This window comes from Plasmodium malariae (assembly GCF_900090045.1).
Source record: "Plasmodium malariae genome assembly, chromosome: 2".
Classification (NCBI taxonomy): Eukaryota; Apicomplexa; class Aconoidasida; order Haemosporida; family Plasmodiidae; genus Plasmodium; species Plasmodium malariae.
Genome location: NC_041776.1, coordinates 581856 through 603166, shown reverse-complemented (window position 1 = coordinate 603166; position 21311 = coordinate 581856). Strand labels below are relative to the sequence as shown.

The 21311-nt window shown below is 26.9% G+C and overlaps 6 protein-coding genes across 6 annotated transcripts; 5 read left to right on the top strand and 1 right to left on the bottom strand.

Annotated features, from left to right (window-relative positions):
- Positions 1–788: 788 nt before the first annotated feature.
- On the top strand, positions 789–2951 carry PmUG01_02022100 (conserved Plasmodium protein, unknown function; the record flags this gene model as incomplete). Its single annotated transcript, XM_029008700.1, has 1 exon — positions 789–2951. The coding sequence occupies one exon, from the start codon at positions 789–791 to the stop codon at positions 2949–2951; it is 2163 nt and encodes a 720-aa protein (XP_028860233.1).
- A 755-nt stretch (positions 2952–3706) lies between these two features.
- PmUG01_02022000 (proteasome subunit alpha type-5, putative) lies at positions 3707–4983 on the bottom strand (the record flags this gene model as incomplete). The annotated part of the gene is made up of 3 exons (XM_029008699.1): positions 3707–4381; positions 4684–4765; positions 4970–4983. The coding sequence occupies 3 exons, from the start codon at positions 4981–4983 to the stop codon at positions 3707–3709; spliced, it is 771 nt and encodes a 256-aa protein (XP_028860232.1).
- A 1127-nt stretch (positions 4984–6110) lies between these two features.
- Positions 6111–8462, top strand: DNMT (DNA (cytosine-5)-methyltransferase, putative; the record flags this gene model as incomplete). Its single annotated transcript, XM_029008698.1, has 1 exon — positions 6111–8462. The coding sequence occupies one exon, from the start codon at positions 6111–6113 to the stop codon at positions 8460–8462; it is 2352 nt and encodes a 783-aa protein (XP_028860231.1).
- Positions 8463–10020: 1558 nt separating this feature from the next.
- On the top strand, positions 10021–11655 carry NFS (cysteine desulfurase, putative; the record flags this gene model as incomplete). The annotated part of the gene is made up of 1 exon (XM_029008695.1): positions 10021–11655. One exon carries the CDS (start codon positions 10021–10023, stop codon positions 11653–11655), a length of 1635 nt encoding a protein of 544 aa, XP_028860230.1.
- A 2284-nt stretch (positions 11656–13939) lies between these two features.
- Positions 13940–16888, top strand: PmUG01_02021700 (conserved Plasmodium protein, unknown function; the record flags this gene model as incomplete). Its single annotated transcript, XM_029008694.1, has 1 exon — positions 13940–16888. One exon carries the CDS (start codon positions 13940–13942, stop codon positions 16886–16888), a length of 2949 nt encoding a protein of 982 aa, XP_028860229.1.
- A 1021-nt stretch (positions 16889–17909) lies between these two features.
- Positions 17910–21062, top strand: VPS53 (vacuolar protein sorting-associated protein 53, putative; the record flags this gene model as incomplete). Its single annotated transcript, XM_029008693.1, has 1 exon — positions 17910–21062. One exon carries the CDS (start codon positions 17910–17912, stop codon positions 21060–21062), a length of 3153 nt encoding a protein of 1050 aa, XP_028860228.1.
- Between the last annotated feature and the right edge of the window lie 249 nt (positions 21063–21311).

The window sequence follows — 21311 nt, the reverse complement described above, 5'->3', positions numbered from 1 at the left end:
AAACGCCGAAACAGCTGCGTGTACTGTTTTATTTTTCTTGCTGTCATAAACTGTCACCTCCTCTCTTTTAATATGGAGTGATTTTTTTCTTAAAAATAGCTTAGCAAAGTTTTTCTTGCTCTTTTAATTAAATATGTTCATTTTGTGAGTTGCTTTAAGCACTACTAGAGCAATATATTTTTTTATCTCTTACTATAAAGAGATAGCTATGAATAGTATACATACCTTTTTTTTTAATTGCAGTTTTTTACACGAGCATGCATACGCGAAATAACTCACTTTTTCTTCTCATTTGTTATCCTTCATGTAGGTAATTTTTTTTTTTTTTTTAGAGTACCCCCATTTAACTTTTGTTCATTTAAAATTTAAGAGAAGTACACTTTTTCTGATTGTTCAGAATTTAAAGATTCACCGGTATACGTGTACTTGACCGTAGGAACAATCTTGCTAATTCAATAAGTACTGCACATAATAATATTTGTTTATAATTTTTTTGAATTTTCTTTTGTCAAATTTTATTACTTGCACGATTTTTCTTCTTTTTTCGTAGACTTCTTTCTTATGTCATGATGGCAGACGTTTGAAATTTCCCTTTTTTATGTGTACGAATTTTTAGTAAAATCAATCATGTGAGTTATTATTTCGTTTGTTTTGCTTTCACATTTGTCATCTCCCCTTTCCGCTCTCATTTTTTTTTTTTTTTTTTGGTATTTCTGTGAATTTTTTAAAGAAGGGGGAAAACATATTTTTTTTATTTTTTCGGAAGCAATAATTTAAGAGAAAAAGAAATGAATAAATATTTCTTTTATGTTTTAGTACCTGTAAATTTCATTTCATTAATATGTTATTATGTTAAATGTGCAAAAGTAGTTTATTATAGCAATAGTATGAGAAAAAATAAAGACATACATAATATAAAAATTGACCGTTTACCTTTTAAATATCACCAGAACAAAAATATATATTATCATATTAGATATTGCTACGATGATAGAAATAAAAATAGGCTTTTTTTTTTGAGAACACCATCCTCTTCTATGTCTGCTGTTACCCCGTCATCAATCTCATCATCATCCACATATACCACATCGTATTCTCGGGCGTATTCTACTGTTCAAAGAAAAATACATAAACGATTTATAAGTAAAAAATTCCAATTATTCGAAAAAACGAGCAAATATATTGAAAATTTGAAGAAAGTAAAAAAAATCGACAATACCATATTAGGTAATAATTTTAATGACAAAGAAGGTGAAATAATTGATCAAATCCCAGATAGGTTTTTGAATGCTTTTAAATGGGCATTAGAATTTAAGTTAAAAAATTTTAATTGTAAATTTAAGAGAATAACAAAATTGGCAAAAAAAAATAATGAAGAATTAAAAAGTTTGGACAACTATGCTATAGGATATAAAGAAAATTTATTGGCTATGTTACAAAAAGATAAAAATTTTTTTCTTGATATAGTTAAAAAACTAAAATCAAAAGAATATTTCAATTTTGATATTTATTCCATATTTAAATTTATTAACATAGATATTCGCTTTCTATTTTACCCAGAATGTCATAATCAATCCGCTATTTTTTTTTTAATTTTTGGGAATTTAGAAAAAGCAGTTAATTATTTCTTAAAAAACAAACAAAATATTGATTTTATGCAAATGCCAAAATATATACATGCCATGAGTGCTGCTGGTAGGGAAGTACATATAAGCGTAAAACAAAGAAAAAGATTGATGAAGGCTCAGAGGAAGAAGGTGAGGGAAGAAAAGAGGAAAGCACATATGGCAGCTGCTGGTGGTGGTAACAGTGGTCAAGAGATGAATGAGGGAGTATCAGGGGGAGGTGGTAGCAGTGGTCAAGAGATGGAGGAGGAGGGAGTATCAGGAGGAGCAGCGGGTGGAATGGAGGATGATTTAGCGGAAGGAGGACAAGAAAATTTACTGGATAAATTGGAGGAAGGATTAGTGAAAGGAGTACAGGATGACATAGTGACGAAGGAAAAGAACATTCATATGCCCAGAGGAAATTGCGCCTCGGAAAATGAAATATTGAACCCAAACATTTCACTAGATAGTATAAATATATCTTCTAACATAGAGGAAAAATTTAATTTTTTTCTCAAAAATTACGATGAGATAGAATACTTTTTTACCACACATTTTAAAACGTCTGAAGAGTTAAAATCGTTTTTCGAAAAATTCCATGAAAATGAAAATAAAATTAAAAAGGAAGAAGTAACGTTCAATTCAAAAGGAGATGTATTAACAAACATAAAAGAAGTTATTCCTAATGGCATAAATTTGGAGATGATAAAAAAGATTATAAAAACATCCCCTAGATTATCTTTAATAAATAAAAAGACAGTATTAAAACGTTTAGCTCATTACAAAAACGAATTAAACTACTCGTATAATGAATTAAAACAGATATTATATAATTTACCACAATTTTTTGCTTTTGGAAATCTAAAAAGGAAATATAATGAATTATTATATTTAGATGAAAGTATAGAAGAAGAAGATTTAAAAAAGTTTATTAAAAAATATCCTAGAATATTTACATATAATGTATATAGAACAATTAGACCTAAAATGTTATATTTGATTAGACATTTAAATAAAAGTTTTCATGATACCTTATCTTTTCCTCAGTACTTCAGCTACAGTTTTCGCTTAAGAATAATTCCTAGACATGTAGCTTACATGAATTTATATTATGATAATTACATTGAATTTTACAAAGAATTAGTGAGAAAATATAATTATGCAGATTTTAATAAAAATTTCAATGATTTAGTCTATAAACCGAATATCCCACCTATAAACTTAAAAATGTTATTGCAGACCTCTAATAAGGATTTTATCAAACATTATAAAATTTCCTATTACGATTTTGTAAGGTCTTCACAGCTAGCTAAAAATATACATAATCCTTTTATCCTTGTGTAAAGGGGAAAGCTGATATAAGGGGGAAAAAAAAGAAAAAAAAAAACGTCTAATTTTACGTCCTTTTTTTGTTTATTTTTGTTCCGACACATAGAGGTAACTATTTACGTGTACAGAATGCGGAACAATAATTTTATTATATTATATTATTCTTTTTTTTTTTTTTTTAAATTGCACGAGTGAAAAGAATTAAAAGTGGTGCATATATATAGCTAAAAATATACGTATACAAAATAGTTATTCATCGAGGTGTTGAAAAAAAAGGATATTTTTCCAAAAAACAAAAAGAAAAATTAATTTAAAATTGTTTATTCCCTTCCAGAACATTAAATACTTAGCAAATATCAATTTTACAATTTTAAATTATACCTTTTGAAAAAATATAAAAAAGTTAAGGCAAAACGTAGTAACCTTAAAAAATATAAAGTCTATGCAATATTTTTCATTAAAAAATGTATATAATTAAGATAAATTTTATAAAGTGAGAAAATTTTTCACAAAGGAAATTAAAATGTAGTTCACTGGATGTGCAACCTTGTACAACCATATACAGAACACATTATAAGTATATACGGATTGTATGTATATATATATATATATATGCACTGATAGAGAAGAATAAATGAGAGAAAGTAAAATTAATAACTGCAGGTATCTCTATAGTACTATATGTATTTGTCTCATCTTTTTGTTCAAAATATTTTATTTTATTTTATTTTATTTTTTTTCTTATTCATATTGTTTTTCTTTTTTTCTTTCTATGTTGTCATATCAATGGTTGGATATATTGGTGATGGTAAGACGTCAATGATTCTCGAGATATCTTGAGTGCTGTACTTATAAAATGTTTGATCAGATTTCTTAACAGCCGCAATTTCAACATTTGAAGATGATAATTTATCCTCCATTACTTGTCTTAAAACAGTAAGTGCTAGAATCTCTGCTTCTTCAAAAGTCATGTTTTTATTATAATTTTCTTGTAGTAATAGTTCTGCACCTTCTTGTGCCGATCCAATAGATGCAGCTAAAAATCGGGTGTTTGTTCCTGAAGGTTCAGTATACCATAGACAAGGACCATTTTTATCAACCCCTCCTATTAATAATGCAACACCAAATGGTCTACTCATAATTTTTTTTCTTTTATTATCGGATAAATTAGAAAAATCTAATGCTAATTCAGATATTAATTCTACACATGATTTTATATTTATATTTTCATTATATATAAACCTGTAATGATTACATTCCACCCTTGCATAATCAATTAATGTTCTTGCATCTGCCATTAACCCACTCATGGCGCATCCTATATGATCATCTATAGCTAACAGTTTCTCTACTGAATCTTTTTCAATTAATGCTGAAGAAATTCTTCTTTCAGATGCTAAAATTACACCATCATTTACGCATATGCCTACTGCTGTGCTTCCCAACTATACTCGCAAATAATAGAAAAAAAAAAAAAAAAAAAAAAAAAACACATGATACAACATTATTTAAAATAATGTGTTCATATATAAAGAAGTTTACCCTAATGACCTAATAGTTCAAATGTACGTATACTTTACTTTCTGTTCTTTATATGTACAGTTTGTGAATTATCATACGCACAGGCCTATTACTGATAAGCTATTTTATTATCCTTTTTTGTATACACACATACAAATGTATACATATGTATATACATATATGTAAGTACACATGTGTGTATGTATATATATATATATATATGTACCTTTATAGCTCCTAATGCATACTCCACTTGAAAAAGCCTGCCCTCTGGCGAAAAGGTGTTTACTCCTCTGTCATACTCACTCCTAAAATTTTTTTTTTAATTTAATATACAAATATGTGCGCATATAGTACGTACATAATAAAATAATTACACATAAGTACAAGCACATATACAAACATAAATACGTGCGTACTTGGTATGCTCATACGTATTAACATGGTAAAAGCTCTTGAAATTAAAGTATGTGAAATTAAGCTTTTTCTCTTTTCCGCTTTGCCTATGTTACCTTGTTGAAAACATGTTATGCTCAAAAAAGGGATATCAAGTTTGAAAAAGAAAAGGAAATATTGCGATAAATTTAACCGTATGTATAAAAATGTATGTGTATGCTTGTGCTTGTTCTTATGCTTATTCTTAATTTATATTCCCTTGATTAATGCTAGTAAGGAGTTATTTTACGAACACGTTATAAAAATAATACAGTACATTAAAGGCAAAAATAAAAAAAACCGGGAAAACAGAGCTGCAAAAGGAGGTAAGCTTTTACAAATATACATATATATATATATATTATACGCATAAATGCTTTTTTTTTTTTTGTACAAATTCAAGCTTATAATGCTACATGCCTGTTATTTTTTATTTTTTTTACATTATATTACACCACATTTCAACTAATATAATTTGTTCTTTATTTTATTTATTTTATTTTTTGATTAAACAAAAGAAAATTAATAAACATATATATCTATCTATCTCTCTAATGTGATTATGGGAAAAAAAAAAATTAATAAAATAGATGAAGAAATATTTAAAAAATGTAACGAACACACCTTCAATATATTTTCTAAATTTTTGTCGTGCATATTAGTTAATGATAAAAAGAGAATAATGCGGCTAGGTCGAAGCAATAAGAAATACATTAAAAATGGTAAAACACGTGAAATTGAACGTTTGCAAAAAAAAAGAAAAATAAATAAGCTGAATTTTTATTTATAATATGTTAAAAAAATCTAAAGTTTTATTTTCTTTTTTTTTTATGTTTAACTTGTTCACGTTGATTTTTCTATATATCTATCTATATATATATATATATATATATATATATATATATATATATATATATACATGTATACAGCTATGTAACACATATTGAAGTGATTTTTTTTCTTAGAATTTTTATGGTGAACCGTCTATCTTTCGAAAGAATAAATTATACGGTCATTGAAGAGGTAGTTTTAGAGTGAACACGAAATAATGGGTCTATAATCTCTCCCATCTTGCTCTCAATTTTTATATTTTTTCTTATGTGTTTGAAAAGAAGGTACAATAATTAATTATTTATTTCTGATTTATTCAGCTACTCAAAATGTACTTATTTTAAAGTGAAAGAGTGAAATTTAAGATATCAAATAACATGACGTTCGATGGAAAAAATAAAAGTATTAGAACTTTATAGTGGAATTGGAGGTTTACACTTCAGTTTATTACAAGCTCTAATAAATTATGTTGATAATTCGGGTGAAGACTGTAATAGGGGAAGGGAAGTTGTACAAATAAATGATATAAAAGACATATTTCATTTTATTTCGTTAGATATTAGTCCAATTGCAAACCAAACCTACTATCACAATTTTAAGGACAGCTCTATCTATTTAACAAGTAAAAAAGACATTAATAAATTTTTAAAAAATGTAAAAAGTAAAAGTATCAATAAAATGTACAAAAAAGCAGGAGATTCTTTTATTTCATATGAGGAAAATAAAGATACTAACAATGCAAATAATTCTGGAGAAAGAGACCATTTAAGTGCAAATTACATCATTCAAACGGATATAAATAATCTGAGTGCTCCATTTTTTGAGTATCACAAATTTACATTTTTATTAATATCTAATCCATGCCAACCATATACAAGACAAAATAAAAAATGTAAGGAAATTAATTTAAAAGAATTATGTCATAAATATAATTCCACAAAAGGGGAATGCCCAAATGTAGAAAAACAAAAAAATAAAAATAATAATGAAAATAAAAAGAGCCACACAAATGAACATGAAAAGGGCCATACAAATGAACATGAAAAGGGCCATACAAATGAACATGAAAATGACCATGAAAATACTTTCATTCCTGGTGATACTATAGATAATAATGAAATGTCAAAATTTTGTGAGAGTCTTACACGTAATGACAAATGTAGCTGTAAGGACAATATAGATATAGCCGCTGTTAATAATAACCCATACAGTCACACTAAATTTGTTAGCAATAAAATTAATTATGACCATACTGATGACACATATAAGAATTATATGTCTTACGAAAAAGCAGTAACTAGAGGGGAAAATTTTAATATCAACGAGTTAAATATAAATATAGTAGATTATTTAGATATTGAAAAGGATAAAAGAACACATAGTTTTATTCATATTTGCAATTTATTAAAAGATATAAATGTCGAAAATTTACCGGAATATATATTTATTGAGAATGTTAAAAACTTTGAAATATCTTACTCTTTTTTATATTTTATAAATTCAATTAAAAGAAATTATTTTTTCCAGACATATCTTCTTTCACCGTTACAGTTTGGAATACCAAATGAACGACTTCGTTTCTATTGTATATGTAAAAAAAAACCTAATTTAAATAAACAAACACCAAACAAAACATTTGAAAATAGTATAAGTGCATTATTATATAGCAATTCATTAATACCAAAAAATTATATTTCTTTTAAGAATATGGAAAACTTAAGGAAAAATGAAAAAAAGGGTATTTTTTATACACCCAGTTTGATGACTTTTATAGACACAAATGATAAATTTCCTCTAATTTGTAATAAATCAAAAGACATAAATATGTTTAATAAACATTTAAATGAATTTCAAATAAAGAAGGATATTTTTCATAAATTCTCATCCTATTGCTTTGATATTATTGATATTAACAAAAATGGAAATATTTGCTGCTTTAATTCGTATGAATATTATACTGAAAAAAATGAATTGATAAAAAGTATCGCCATTGACAATAATAAGAAAGAGGAAATAAATTCGAAAAAATTACATGCCATGTGTTTTACATCCAATTATGGAAGGTACATAAATGGGTCAGGTTCTATATTATATATTTCAAGGAATAAAGAAAAACAAGACATAAAAAAATCATTTTCCTCAAATATTCGAATTAGTAATCTATCGAAGGAAAATTATTCCAGTGGGATATCTGATCAAAACGTCACTTATACTGATGACGAAGTGAGGGGAAAAAAAAAAAACAAAAAAAAGGAGATGAAAAAATATGAAAACAAAGTCCGGTATTTTACACCTACAGAAATAAGTAGATTAATGGGATATAAAATGCATACAAACGAAAATAACTTAAAAGAAAATGGGTTGGATAAAAAGAAAAAAAACACGTACGGAAATATATATTGGAATCTTGATCATGTTAATCATAAATGTTCTTACACCATTAATGTTCATTATTGTGATGTATGTAATATTAGTTCATGTTTATTAAATTCGGGTCTCCATTTAACCGTGCAAACGTGCACAAATGGTGAACAAAGTACATATCAGAGAGTTGACCAAGACGACAAGAAAGAAGAGAGGGATACCAAAAGAGAAAAGAAAATATGCATGTGTCATCATTTTGAATTTCCTGAATTTTTAACAAATAGACAAAGGTATAAATTAATTGGAAATTCTGTTAATGTCACTGTGATATCATTAATTTTTCAAATGCATAATATTTTCGAGCATATTTTATAACAAATTTTATAGCATATTTTTAGATAAAAAAAAAAAAAAAAAAAGATACTAAAATTGCTAATTATATATTACAAATTGAATATTTGAAAATTTATGCACTCTGACTGAAAATATAAACTATCTAAACTATCTCTACAAGAATGTTGAATTATTACAGGAACAAGATGAGCAATATTTTACTCACAAAAAATGTCGTTAAAATGTGCGCGCATGTGTGCGTCCTTGTATTACATATTATATTCTTTTGTAAACAAAGGTAATGACTTACCATTGTCATTGGGGAACATCCCATCCCTTTATTTAAAATGAATTTGTTAAGCGTTTCTTAAAAAGGTACAACTTTTTTTTTAGCAATTTGTATTTATATTTAGTTTTTCTCCGTTTTTTTGCTCTTTCATAATCGAAGGGTTTCCTTCAAAATGTTTTAAATAATTACATGCTAACCACTTTTCACGTTCATTTTTTAATGATTATTTATTTTCCCCCTTAAAAGGAGAACGTTTGAAATTTTTTTTTTATTTTTTTGAAGTTTTACTTATTATTAACTTTAAAAATATATACACAACTGCTTTATTGTAATATCATTTTAAATATATTAAAATGGAAGTCCTACATGTGTAAGTTCTGTTTAAAGTTTAAGCAAACCGATTCCCTAAGTATTATATATTCATATATTTACATTTATGTACTGAAGTTTATATATAATAGATACATTCATATTTGCCACTGACGTTTTAAAATGTTCCATATAGGAATGCTCCTCTTCATTTTTTGTCATTTATTGTTATTTTTTTTTTTTTCAAAAAGCAGCTTAAAAAGGAATTTTTTTTGGCATGTTTAATTCCTACATATCCATTCTTTTTAATTTTTTTCACGTTCCCATAAACGCCATTAATTCATGAGAAATTTACAAGTTATACATATATATGTATATATATACATAAATATAGATTTTTACATACAATATATATATAATGTAATTAAATAAGGCAGTTATATATTTTTTATTTTCGGATTCATTTTTTTTTAATTCATAACAAAATATACATATTTTCCTACAATTCTTTTGTTTTTATTTTCATACGATTTATTTCCTTTTTACGAGTAATATTTATGCAATTCCTGTGTTCAACTACATGGAAGGACTGATAGTTACTGTGTATTATTTAATTTTAATGAAACAAAATAAATTAAATTCATTCGTAGCAATATATTAAAAGTTTTTGTTTAACCTACTGCTACAGGAGAATGTTGGATTTGTGTATGTATATAACACATAGTTCGTATTTGTTTTATTTTTTTCTCATATATATATATATATATATATATATATATGTAGAACAAGATAGAGAACACCATTTTGAAGATTATATTGAAAAAAGAAAAAAAAATTATAATCATCATATGAATTATTTGTATACTGTACCATAATTTTATTAGAGAAAATTTACCATCATTTTTCCATAATTTTCTTACCATTTTCCCATAATTTTCCTACCATTTTACCATAATTTCCCTCATCTTTCTTTTATTTCGCGTATACGTGCACCAAACTCTGATGAAAAATTTTCACGTAACAAAAAGTCTGAACATTCAAAGGAGTAACTTTTTCGGAAATTTTGTCCGATGTGATAAGACAGTGAGATTTAAGAAGGTACTTGTAAATACTTGGAGTAGTTTAAAGGAGAGCACCAAAAATGATATTTCTAATTATGGGGGTTACAATAACAGGGAGTTGAGTAAAAACAAATGGAAACGCGAAATATATAACTTAGGCTACAGTAATAAGTCTACAAATGGAAAAGTAAAGGAAGGAATAAACAAATACATCCACAGTAGTAGCAGTGGTAACGTCAGCAGCTGTAACAGTGGAAACGGTAACAGTGACGATAAAGAACAGAGCGCAGTTACAGAGAAGACAGAAAAAGTGGAAGATCCAATTAGCGATTATAAAAAAAAAAAGATGAGCAGATTTTATTTAGATAGTCAAGCAACTACAATGATAGACCCAAGAGTACTGGACAAAATGCTTCCGTACTTGACATACATATATGGGAATGCTCATTCACGAAATCATTTTTTCGGATGGGAATCTGAAAAGGCAGTAGAAGATGCAAGAAAATGTATTCTAAAATTAATAAACGGAAAAAATAATAAAGAAATTATATTTACCTCAGGTGCAACAGAAAGCAATAATTTAGCCTTAATAGGAATATGTACATACTATAACAAACTTGATAATAAAAAAAATCATATTATAACATCTCAAATTGAACATAAATGTATATTACAAACTTGTCGTTACTTACAGACTAAAGGATTTGAAGTAACATATTTGAAACCTAATGAACATGGTATTATAAAATTAGAGGATATTAAAAATAACATTAAAGATAATACGATAATAGCATCTTTTATTTTTGTAAATAATGAAATTGGAGTGATCCAAGATATTCAAAATATAGGAAATTTATGTAAAGAAAAAAATATACTATTACATACAGATGCATCACAAGCAGTAGGGAAAATTCCCATTGACGTGCAAAAAATGAACATAGATTTGTTGTCCATGTCTGGTCATAAATTATATGGTCCCAAAGGAATTGGTGCGTTATATATTAAAAGAAAAAAACCTAATATTAGATTAAATGCTTTAATTCATGGTGGAGGACAGGAGAGAGGCTTAAGATCAGGCACATTACCTACTCATTTAATTGTTGGCTTTGGAGAAGCTGCAAATTTATGTTCATATGAAATGAATAGAGATTGTAAGAAGATGCGTTTTTTTTTCAATTATGTAAAAGAGTATTTATTAAAACATTTAGATTATATTGTATTTAATGGGTGTCAAATAAATAGGTATTTTGGAAACATGAATATATCCTTTTTATTTGTTGAAGGGGAAAGTTTATTAATGTCTTTAAATGAAATTGCTTTAAGTTCAGGCTCTGCTTGTACATCGAGTACTCTAGAACCTAGTTATGTTTTAAGATCTATTGGAATATCAGAGGATATTGCACACACATCTATAAGAATTGGTTTTAATCGGTTCACAACATTTTTTGAAGTTCAGCAATTGTGCACCAATTTAGTGAAGTCGGTTAAAAGGTTAAGGAGCATTTCACCTCTCTATGAAATGGAGTTAGAAAAAAACTCCTCTCAGGGTGATACTCCCCAATTTGTATGGACGTAATGGGGGGAAGTAAAGAGTGGAAACAAAAAGAGGGGGTAAAAAGTGGCGGTGAAAAATGGCTGCCAAGAAGAGCGGTAAAAAATGGCTGCCAAGAAGAGCGGTAAAAAATATCTGCTAAGAAGAGCGATAAAAAATATCTGCTAAGAAGAGCGGTAAAAAATATCTGCTAAGAAGAGCGGTAAAAAATATCTGCTAAGAAGAGCGGTAAAAAATATCTACTAAGAAGAGCGGTAAAAAATATCTGTTAAAAAGAGCAGTAAAAAATATATGCCAAAAACAGCAGCCAAAGGAATTTTGCAAAAAAAAAGAAAAAAAAAAAAACTAAGTACAAAAAGAAATAAACATGGAGAAAGCAGAAGAAAATAGTTGGCAAAACACACTTTAACCTTTAACCTTTAACCTTTTTTTTTTTTTTTTTTTGCAAATTTTTCGGTAATATATGTTAAACCCTTTTTGTATTTTTAAAACCGATAACATTTCTAAAATTTGATACACAAGTTTATTAACGTTTTTTTTAATTTTTTACAAATTTTTTCCTTTATCATTTGAAATATATTTTTAGTGTTATGTGAAACTGTAACTTTTTATTAGAAAATTTTATTAAAATTTTTTTTTTTGTTTTCTACATCGGTGGATGGTCTTCATATCCTGTCATCTTGTTCTTTTATTTGTTCTTTCTTAATTTCATCATTTCGTCATTTCTGCATTTTTTTGTTTTTTCATTCTCTACCTTTTTTTTTTTTTCTGTTTTATTTTAGTACATTTAATTTACCCCTTTTTACCTAATTTTTTCCTAATTAAAAAGGTCATATATTGTGGCACATATCCCTAAGAAAAAAAAAGAAAAAAGAATTATGTGATGTTACACATGTGCCTTTTTGAACTATATCTCATTAATTTTTTTTTTTAACAAAATTGTGTCCTTTATGCTTTTTTACACACTACATATGGATATATATATAATAAAATATTAAAAAAACTCTACTACAAAAAGTGTTTCTCATTTGATTCATATTTTTCAAGGCAGGAAAAAGCGTTACAAATAGAAAAAAAAAGAAAAAGAAAAGGAATACACAAATTAAGTTCCTATATATAATGTATAGCCGTCTTCTTTAGGACAAATGCAGTAATAGGATGTGTATTATACCTTGGCTCTTGCTTTTTTTTTTTGCCTTTTATAAATATATTTTAAGTAAAAATTAAAATATTTCCTATCCTTTTTTTTTTCTTTTCCTTTTTGGTAACATGCTTGACTGTTTTAAAATTTTATAAGAACATTTTTAATAGTGAAAAAATTAAAAATTTTAATTCCTCTTCTGTTGAATATGCTACTGTTAAAATACTTTTAAGCCCCATAGTATTAGTTGTTGCCACAATAACGGGAAAGAGTGTTAATTCTTTGATTATATTTTGAACGAATTTTACCATATGACTTCGAAAGAACTTATTTTTTTTCGAGGTGAAAAAATTAACACAAAAATGCAACATTTTCACGTCTTATAAAATATTTGTTTTTCATTGAAACTTTCCTTATTGAGAATTTTTTTTTTTTTTTTGAAGTACATTACTTTCATTTTTTTTTAATTTTACCTTTTTTTCCATGTATTTTTAAGAATTTTTTTTTTTTTTTTTAAGATTCATCCTTTCGTTTTAAGAGATTTCTAAAAAAATATAGTTTTTACTTTATTTTATTTGACATTTTTTATTTTTGATTAATAATTTTTTTTTTTTGAATATTGTTTTCTGTGATACGTTAATTTTACCTTTTTATTTTATGACTAGTTTGAACATTTGTTAAGAAAAACGTACTTTTACTAATTTGCGTCAAGATAGTTGTGAGTTGTTCAGGAAATATCCTAAATGTAAAAGTATATGTATCTGCATCTGTACATGTATATATATTCCTGTCTGCCTTTGTACTTACATGGGTTTTTCATACAGTCGACCAATTAGGAACACATATGTGTAGGTATCTGTATTGAATAAAAATGGAAAGAGCATCATCCAATTGCCTTATTTTTACCATGGTCACGCGTTAATTTGAGTAATACATATATATATTTATATGCGTATGTGTTTGTATATATATATATATATATATATATATATACGTACATGTGCACATGTGTGTTCATGTGGAGACCGGCACTGGCTAAAGTTATTTGCATTTCAAAAAATGAAAAGAAAGTTTTTATTCTTTTTTATTTTGTCTGCAATAAGCATAAGAGGATACGCAAATTATATCTTAAAAATTAAGATAAAAAAATTTACAAATAAAATTTTCATGTCGAGCAGAGTACAACTAAAATCAACAAAACTGCAAAATAGAAAAAGACCTAGAAAAAGAAAGAAGTCAGAGATTTATAGGACTCCAGTTTTATATCATCCATATCAGAGGGATTACTTCAACTTGCAAAGTGAATATACGTGTTTGCCTGATGACAAAATATTAAATTTATTGTCAAAAGGTAAGTTACATTTATTAATAAAAGCAATAAAAAATAAAAATAATGAAGAAATTGATCAAATTCTTTACAAAGATGTGAATAATATATACCTAGATAAGAGGTACATATATTATGACGAAAGTGCTGTTTCTAGGGGGCAAGAGGGGGGGGACACCACCACTACTACTACAGATATCGCTACTACTACAGATATCGCTACTACTGCAGATATCGCTACTACTACAGATACCACTACTATTACAGATTCCACTTCTACTACAGATACTACTGCTTCTTCTACTAGTACTACTCCAAATTCCAGTCGCATGCATATTAAGGGTGCACCTAATAAACAGGATGCAGATAACAACAGCAATATGAGCCGAGGGGGGAACTCAGGAATTTATGAAGATAGGCGTAAAAACATTGGTCGTCATGAAAATGATATAGGAAAAGTAGGAGAGGAAAAAACAAAAGGTTTCTTTGATGTTTATGTGTTTCATCAGAAAAATAATTTGTTCAACATAAAAAAAAAAGCTGTGAGAAATAAGGCAGAAGAGAATGAAAATGAAGAAAAGAAATTCGTTGATTTGAACAACATATATTTTTACTTCAAAAAAGTAAACATCACTAACATAAATAAAGATAATATAAATGATGATATATACAAAGAATTAGTAGAATTAAAAAAGATGTCCATAGAAAAAGGAGATACCATTGGTTATAATATATATAAATTCTTTCTAAATATTATTACAAATGTAGATAGGTTAAAATATATGGATAATTTTTTTTTAGTTGACTATATAAACAAAATTTGGGTAGCGAAAAATGTACATAAATATTTTTATTTCTTAAATTCATTATTTGATAGAATGAAAAAAATATCCTATAAATTATTCCATCTGAATTTTAAAATTGATGTTATTGGACATAAGGAAGAAAAGGATAAAATGAAATATTTCGAAAGACATGAGTTATTTAACAAAGTTATTAAGAAGACGAAATTTATTCCAAATTACATTTTAAAGCACAATTACATATACTCCAATGATATTTTAAATCTCTATGAATATGATATTAACACTAATTCTTATATCAACAAATTTGACGAAACTTATAAAGAAATTTCCATAGACGATTTTCTCGATATAGGGAAAAAGAAAAATTTAAATATTTACCACGATCGTAGTATACTTGAACCGTTTTATAATTATGCAGAGAAGTATGAAAAAGACAATGAACTGAAAAAAATTATGGGTCTAACCTACGGACGATCTGACAGTGTCACAGGGGAAAGCAACTTTGGCAGTGTTGAAAGTGAGGACAGACTCCACCCTGAGGGGGGACAGGAGTATGGAGTTAGAGACGATGTCCACAAAACTGTGCATATGGAGAAGGGTGTTTGTAATAGTGACAAAAATAGTAACAATAGTAGTAGTGGTATTAGCGCTGGTATTAACAGTAGTAGTAATACTAATAGTGACAGTAATTGGAACAAGGCTGCACAGGAGAATACACCTCGATATGGAAATCAGAGTCCTTATAATGAAGGCGTGCTTAGGGAAGAGGGAATAAACAAACAAAGCAATGACAATAATTGTAATAACGGTAATGGTTGTAGTAGCAGTAGTAGCAACATCAGTAGCAGTAGTAATAATTGGCTAGACAGAATAAGAGAAAACCCTGACGTAAAGTACGAATTTTTGTCAAAGATTTGTGAAAAAATGAAAAGTGAACTTTCTCAAATGGGTATACTTGATAGCGAAAATAAAATAGACTTAAACAGAATTGATGATATAAAGAATGATAAGGATAATAAGTTATATAAGAAAGTATATGCCATGCGTGATTATTTTTATAATATAATTTATAATAATTATAAACCTAATCTTGATTTATACGAATTGGAAACATATATAGATGCTGAATATAGAACATATACCTATAAAAAAGACTTAAATGTACTTTTTAAAAATTGGGTATTAAACGAAAATAAAGTATTGCCAACGGTTCATTTTGCAAAGAAGGATGTAGAGCTAGCTAAGTTGAGATTTTTATCCAAAAGGAAAAGAAAAGAACTCGAGTTTAATCAACTCTTTTTTGAGCGCCATGGGAAGGGTAAAAAGAGGTATTACCCAGTAGAGGACGCAGACGAGCGTGATAGCAAAAATGGTGTAAGCAATGATAGTAACAGAAAAAATGACAATGATGGTGGTAGAGATGATGATCACAAAAATGATGACATAAATGTGGACAAATATCATAACAGTAATGAAGAGAGCAATCAAGACAGTAATAAAGTTATAAAAAAATCCCTTAACTGCCTGATCAAATGGAACGTAAGAAGCGAAAATGACTCGAATAAAATAAATCGTAATGACAACGAAAACAATGAAATTGATATTAGTGACGATGATGACCAGGACGACGACGACATTATTGATTTGGACAAATACGATATGAACATTAATGAAGTAGATTCCTTTAATTTTTTGGATGAACATTTAGATGAATATGATAATGAAGAACCGTCTTTTGATGACACCAATTTTGCAAAATTAGTTATTTATGATGATAATTACGATAAAGAACAGTTTGTGGAAACGTTAACGAGCTATATAATCTCTTGTGATACTAAAAGAGCTAATTCAATTTATAACACATTAAAGATAAAAGGAAAAGTCGATAACTTATATTTTAAAAATTACGAAAGGGCAGAAAATTTGGCTTTTTTATTGCGCCAGTCAAAACAAAAAATTATAGCTGACGTGGAATTGTTATAAAAAAAAAAAAAAAAAAAAAAATTGAAGATAATAAAAATTAAATTGATAAAAATTTATATGAGTACTCCATTTTGCGCATAGTACAATATATATCGTGCTTGCCTATACTTCCCTTAATTTTTTTCTTTTTTTTTTTTTTTACGTTAAATGATATGTTTTACATACAGTACAACTTTACATTTGTCAAATTTTTTTTCTTTTTTTGTCCTTCAGAGAAAAAGAAAATGAAATACGCTTTCAAAAAAAAATGCCCCAAATATTATTCCATAGTATCATTTATTGAAATAATTTTGGAACAATTTTAAAGATAAATTTCTTTTTTCTTTTTTATTTTTTCTTTTTTTTTTTTTTGTACAAAATAGTGAAAAATGCACACAACCATTTAAAAATCATTTTATTTTTTTTCAAAATAAAAATAAATTCTGGCTAATCAAAACGAAATGAGCGACAACAAAAAGTGAAAACTTTTCCAAATGTTGCACTGCGAATTTTGTGTTATCTCTTTTTTTTAAAAACAAATAATTGAAGCAAAAAGAGGTAAGATAAGAGTAACGTACGAAATGTGAATTATCTTTCTCTTTTTTTTCATGTGTTATTTTACTGGTAAAAATAAATAAACTTCGCATTATCGTATAAAATTGAAAGCTAAAGAAAGCAAATAAAGGTGTAACAAACTAAGCATGAAATCACGTGCTTCAGTTTAACTGTACCAAGTAAACTGCTTGATACACATGAAAAAATATACAAAACGTAATTGTTCATTCTGTTTTTTTTACTCGCAAAAAATTTTCGTCAAGCTGCGTATGCAAAAGGGGAATTGCATTATAGTTAATTCGATTTATATATATATATATATATATTTGTGTAATAATTTGCCTCATATGTATGTATTAATTTGCTTTATGCATATACTTAAATTAGCGTATATGTATTCACAATAGTACACATTTTCGTCCTTTTTTTTTTTTTTTTTTTTTTTTTTTTGTTTTTTTTTTTGTTCTTGGGTACTTTTTTGCGCATTATGAAGTACCTTGCTAACTCGAGCACAAAGATAAAGTTAATGGAAGAAACTAAAAAAATAAGGAGCAAAAAAGAAGAAGATGAATATGTGAAGGACTATATAAATAACAACATTAAGAATATAGAGGATGTGGAAATGCATGTAGAAAAAATGAACAAAGAAATAGTTGAACTAGATAAAGCAATAAATGATAAGGTAGAAAATCATGTGTTAAGTAAAAATGAATATGAAGAAAAATTAAAAAGTATAAAAGAAAAAATGAAATTAATAAATAATAAAATGGAACAAGTTGATAAAAAAACAGAAGAAAGTGAAGATATATTAATAAAGTTATGTAAAGATATTAAAAAATTAGATATAGGAAAAAAGAATGTCACAGAAACTATTATTATATTAAAGAGAATTGTAATGGTTATTACAGCTATTAGTAACTTAAAGAAAAAAGCGTTAAAAAGAGATTACAAAGATTGTATATCACTTGTATCTGTAATTAAATTAATGCTTACACATATATCAGACTTAAAGACTAACAATAAATTGAGTTCTTTATATAATGATGCAAATATCCTATTTGATGATTTAAAGCATCAAATAATGGAGGATATAGACCTAATTTACGATTCGGATGTACATATAGAAAATAACATTGTCATCTTGAGCGAATTTAGCTATGATTCCATCAGTTTTAGTAATTATAGTAGTATTAACAATCTTAATAGTGATATTCCGAGTGGAAGTAGTAATAACAGAAGCAGTCATAATAGCAGCACTCATAATAGTCAAAGCCATAATGGTCTCAGCAATGATAAGGACAAAATGAACATCAATCTGTTTGATGCGTGTAATTGCCTATACCATTTAAACCCCAATTTTGTGAACAGTGTAGCAAAAAAATTTACGACTTTTTTTTTAGAAAAATACGTATTAATTTTTGAAAATCAAGTTAATACATTGGAAAGCATAGACAGAAGGTTGGCATGGCTAAAGCGATCATTGAATAATTATGAAAATACATATGCACATATTTTTCCAAGAATTTATAATATACCATATTACATTGTAAGTAAATTTTGTTCTATCACAAAAAATCATATTGTAAAAATTATGTCTTCTTCTATGGAGGAAATGAATCCTGTTTCGATAATTCAGACAGTCATAAAAGTTATAAATTTCGAAAATTTTTTAACAAAAAATATTACATTTTTCACTGAAGAAAATGGTGTATCATATGACAGTTACTCCTCCTTGGAATTCCCTTTTCCTGAGCTTATAATTCAAAAAGAGTTAACACAAATGGACTGTAACAAATGTGCAAATGATGATCTAAATGAACACAGTCACATGAAAAAAAGTAAGGAGTCCTTTTTATCTTTTGCTATGCACAATATCATAAAGAATATTTCAAAAGAGGGTACAAACAACAAGCAAATTGAAGAAGTGGAGAAAAAAGGTAAAGAAGCGAAATTTGCTAGTGGAAATACTATTAATTATGATATGCATGAAGGAGCGGTGAAAAATGATTTTCCGCATAATGGTAGGGATGTAAGTAAGAGTACAACTCCTATTAGTATTCCTATCGAAAATACATCCAATTATAGTAGTAACAAAATAGAAACTAACAATAACCTAGTGAACAGCACGAAAGAGAGAAGTAGATGCCATGCTAAAGTGCCAAATGAACAAAATGGAGAGAGTAGAGAAAAGGAACAAAAGGGGCAAAATTTTATAGGAATAATTTCCTGCGTCTTTGACAGCTACCTGTGCAGTTGGCTCAAGTACGAGGAGAAAAAAATACTAATGAAATATGAAAATATCATAAGCGATGAAAATAAAGAGGACATATTTGATATCACAAGGGATAATGAAACGAAGGTACAAAATTTTGTGAAGGACACTTTTGATGATATCAAAAATTTTTTAAATAAAAATAAATATATTCCAGAAATAAATTTTGAAATTATGGGGGAAAAACATACCGTATATAAGTCAGCATATAAAATTTTTTACTTATACAAAAGTTATGTAAATATGATATTGTTATTTAGTAACTGTCAGACTTTATATGATTTCGTAATGTTTTTTAAAACTTTATTATTAAAGTATAGTGAAGAATTAAATACCAGAACAATAAAAGAAATTAAAGAAGAAAATAAAATTCAGAATTTCAAATTATTATCTATTTTAATTAATACAAGTTATTACGTAGAACAAACTATTAATGAAGCTAATGAAAATATCATAAAAGATATCGACCCAATTTTTATGGAAAAAATATCACTTAAAGATGAAGAAAAATTATTTTTAAATATAAAAACTAATTGTATAAAAGTGATTATTTCCTATATACAAAAAAAAATTAATAATATCATTTCAAATAACTCTATTGTTAACATATATGATATAAATCACCTTCAGGAAAAGTCCTCATATATATTGGAGATGGAAAATTTTCTTCACAAGTATTTTATATTTTTTAAAAAAATTTTTAATGACACATATTTAACTTACTTATTTGAAAAAACGACCACATTAATAATTCAACAATTTCATCACACTATTTTTTCTTTTAAATTTATGACCAATATAACAGCACAACAATTGCTTCTAGATTGTTATGAAATTCAGAAAGTTTTACTTAAAATACCATTAGAAGCGAGTAGTAAAAAAAAGGGGCCAAACGATGAAAAAAATAGAACAGCAATAAATGATGGTGAATATACAGGTAACACTATGAATGAAAATGTGGACGAGTATGTGGGCGAAAATGTGGGCGAAAATGGGGGCGAAAAAAGGAAGCAACAAATTTCTATACCATCAAATATGCTCACTCTAAATACAGATATAGATGACTGCTTTATTCCCCAAACATATTTTAATTATGTCAAGAAACATATGAATAAAATTGAATTATTAATTAAAATATTCCTCTCGAATATTTATGATATGAACTCCTTCAACTTACTACTCACAGAAAATAACAATATATGTACCATACAGGAGATCGAAAAAATATTATCTCTAAAAGAAAACAAAGGTGAAAACATCCCAAACGAGCTAAACTTACATAAAAATTATGTACATGATATTAAGGAGAGGGGAATAAAAGCTGCAGAGGAAGTTAAGTTTTTTTTCAATAAAATTACGAGCATATAGAGAGATACATGAAGGGGGGGGGAAACGAGGCCATTCATTCGTATTATATTGAGAAGGCTATAATCCTGGTCTTGTGTATAACTTAAATGTTTATATTTTTGAAATATATGTGTATTTAAGTTTAGTTTTTTTTTTTTTTTTTTTTTATGTGTTTCGTGTAAGCCACTTCTTGCACAAAAAGAAAAATTTTTACAGGCTCATTTATGCAAAATATACTTGGACTTTAACTTTATAAAGAAAAATTAAGAA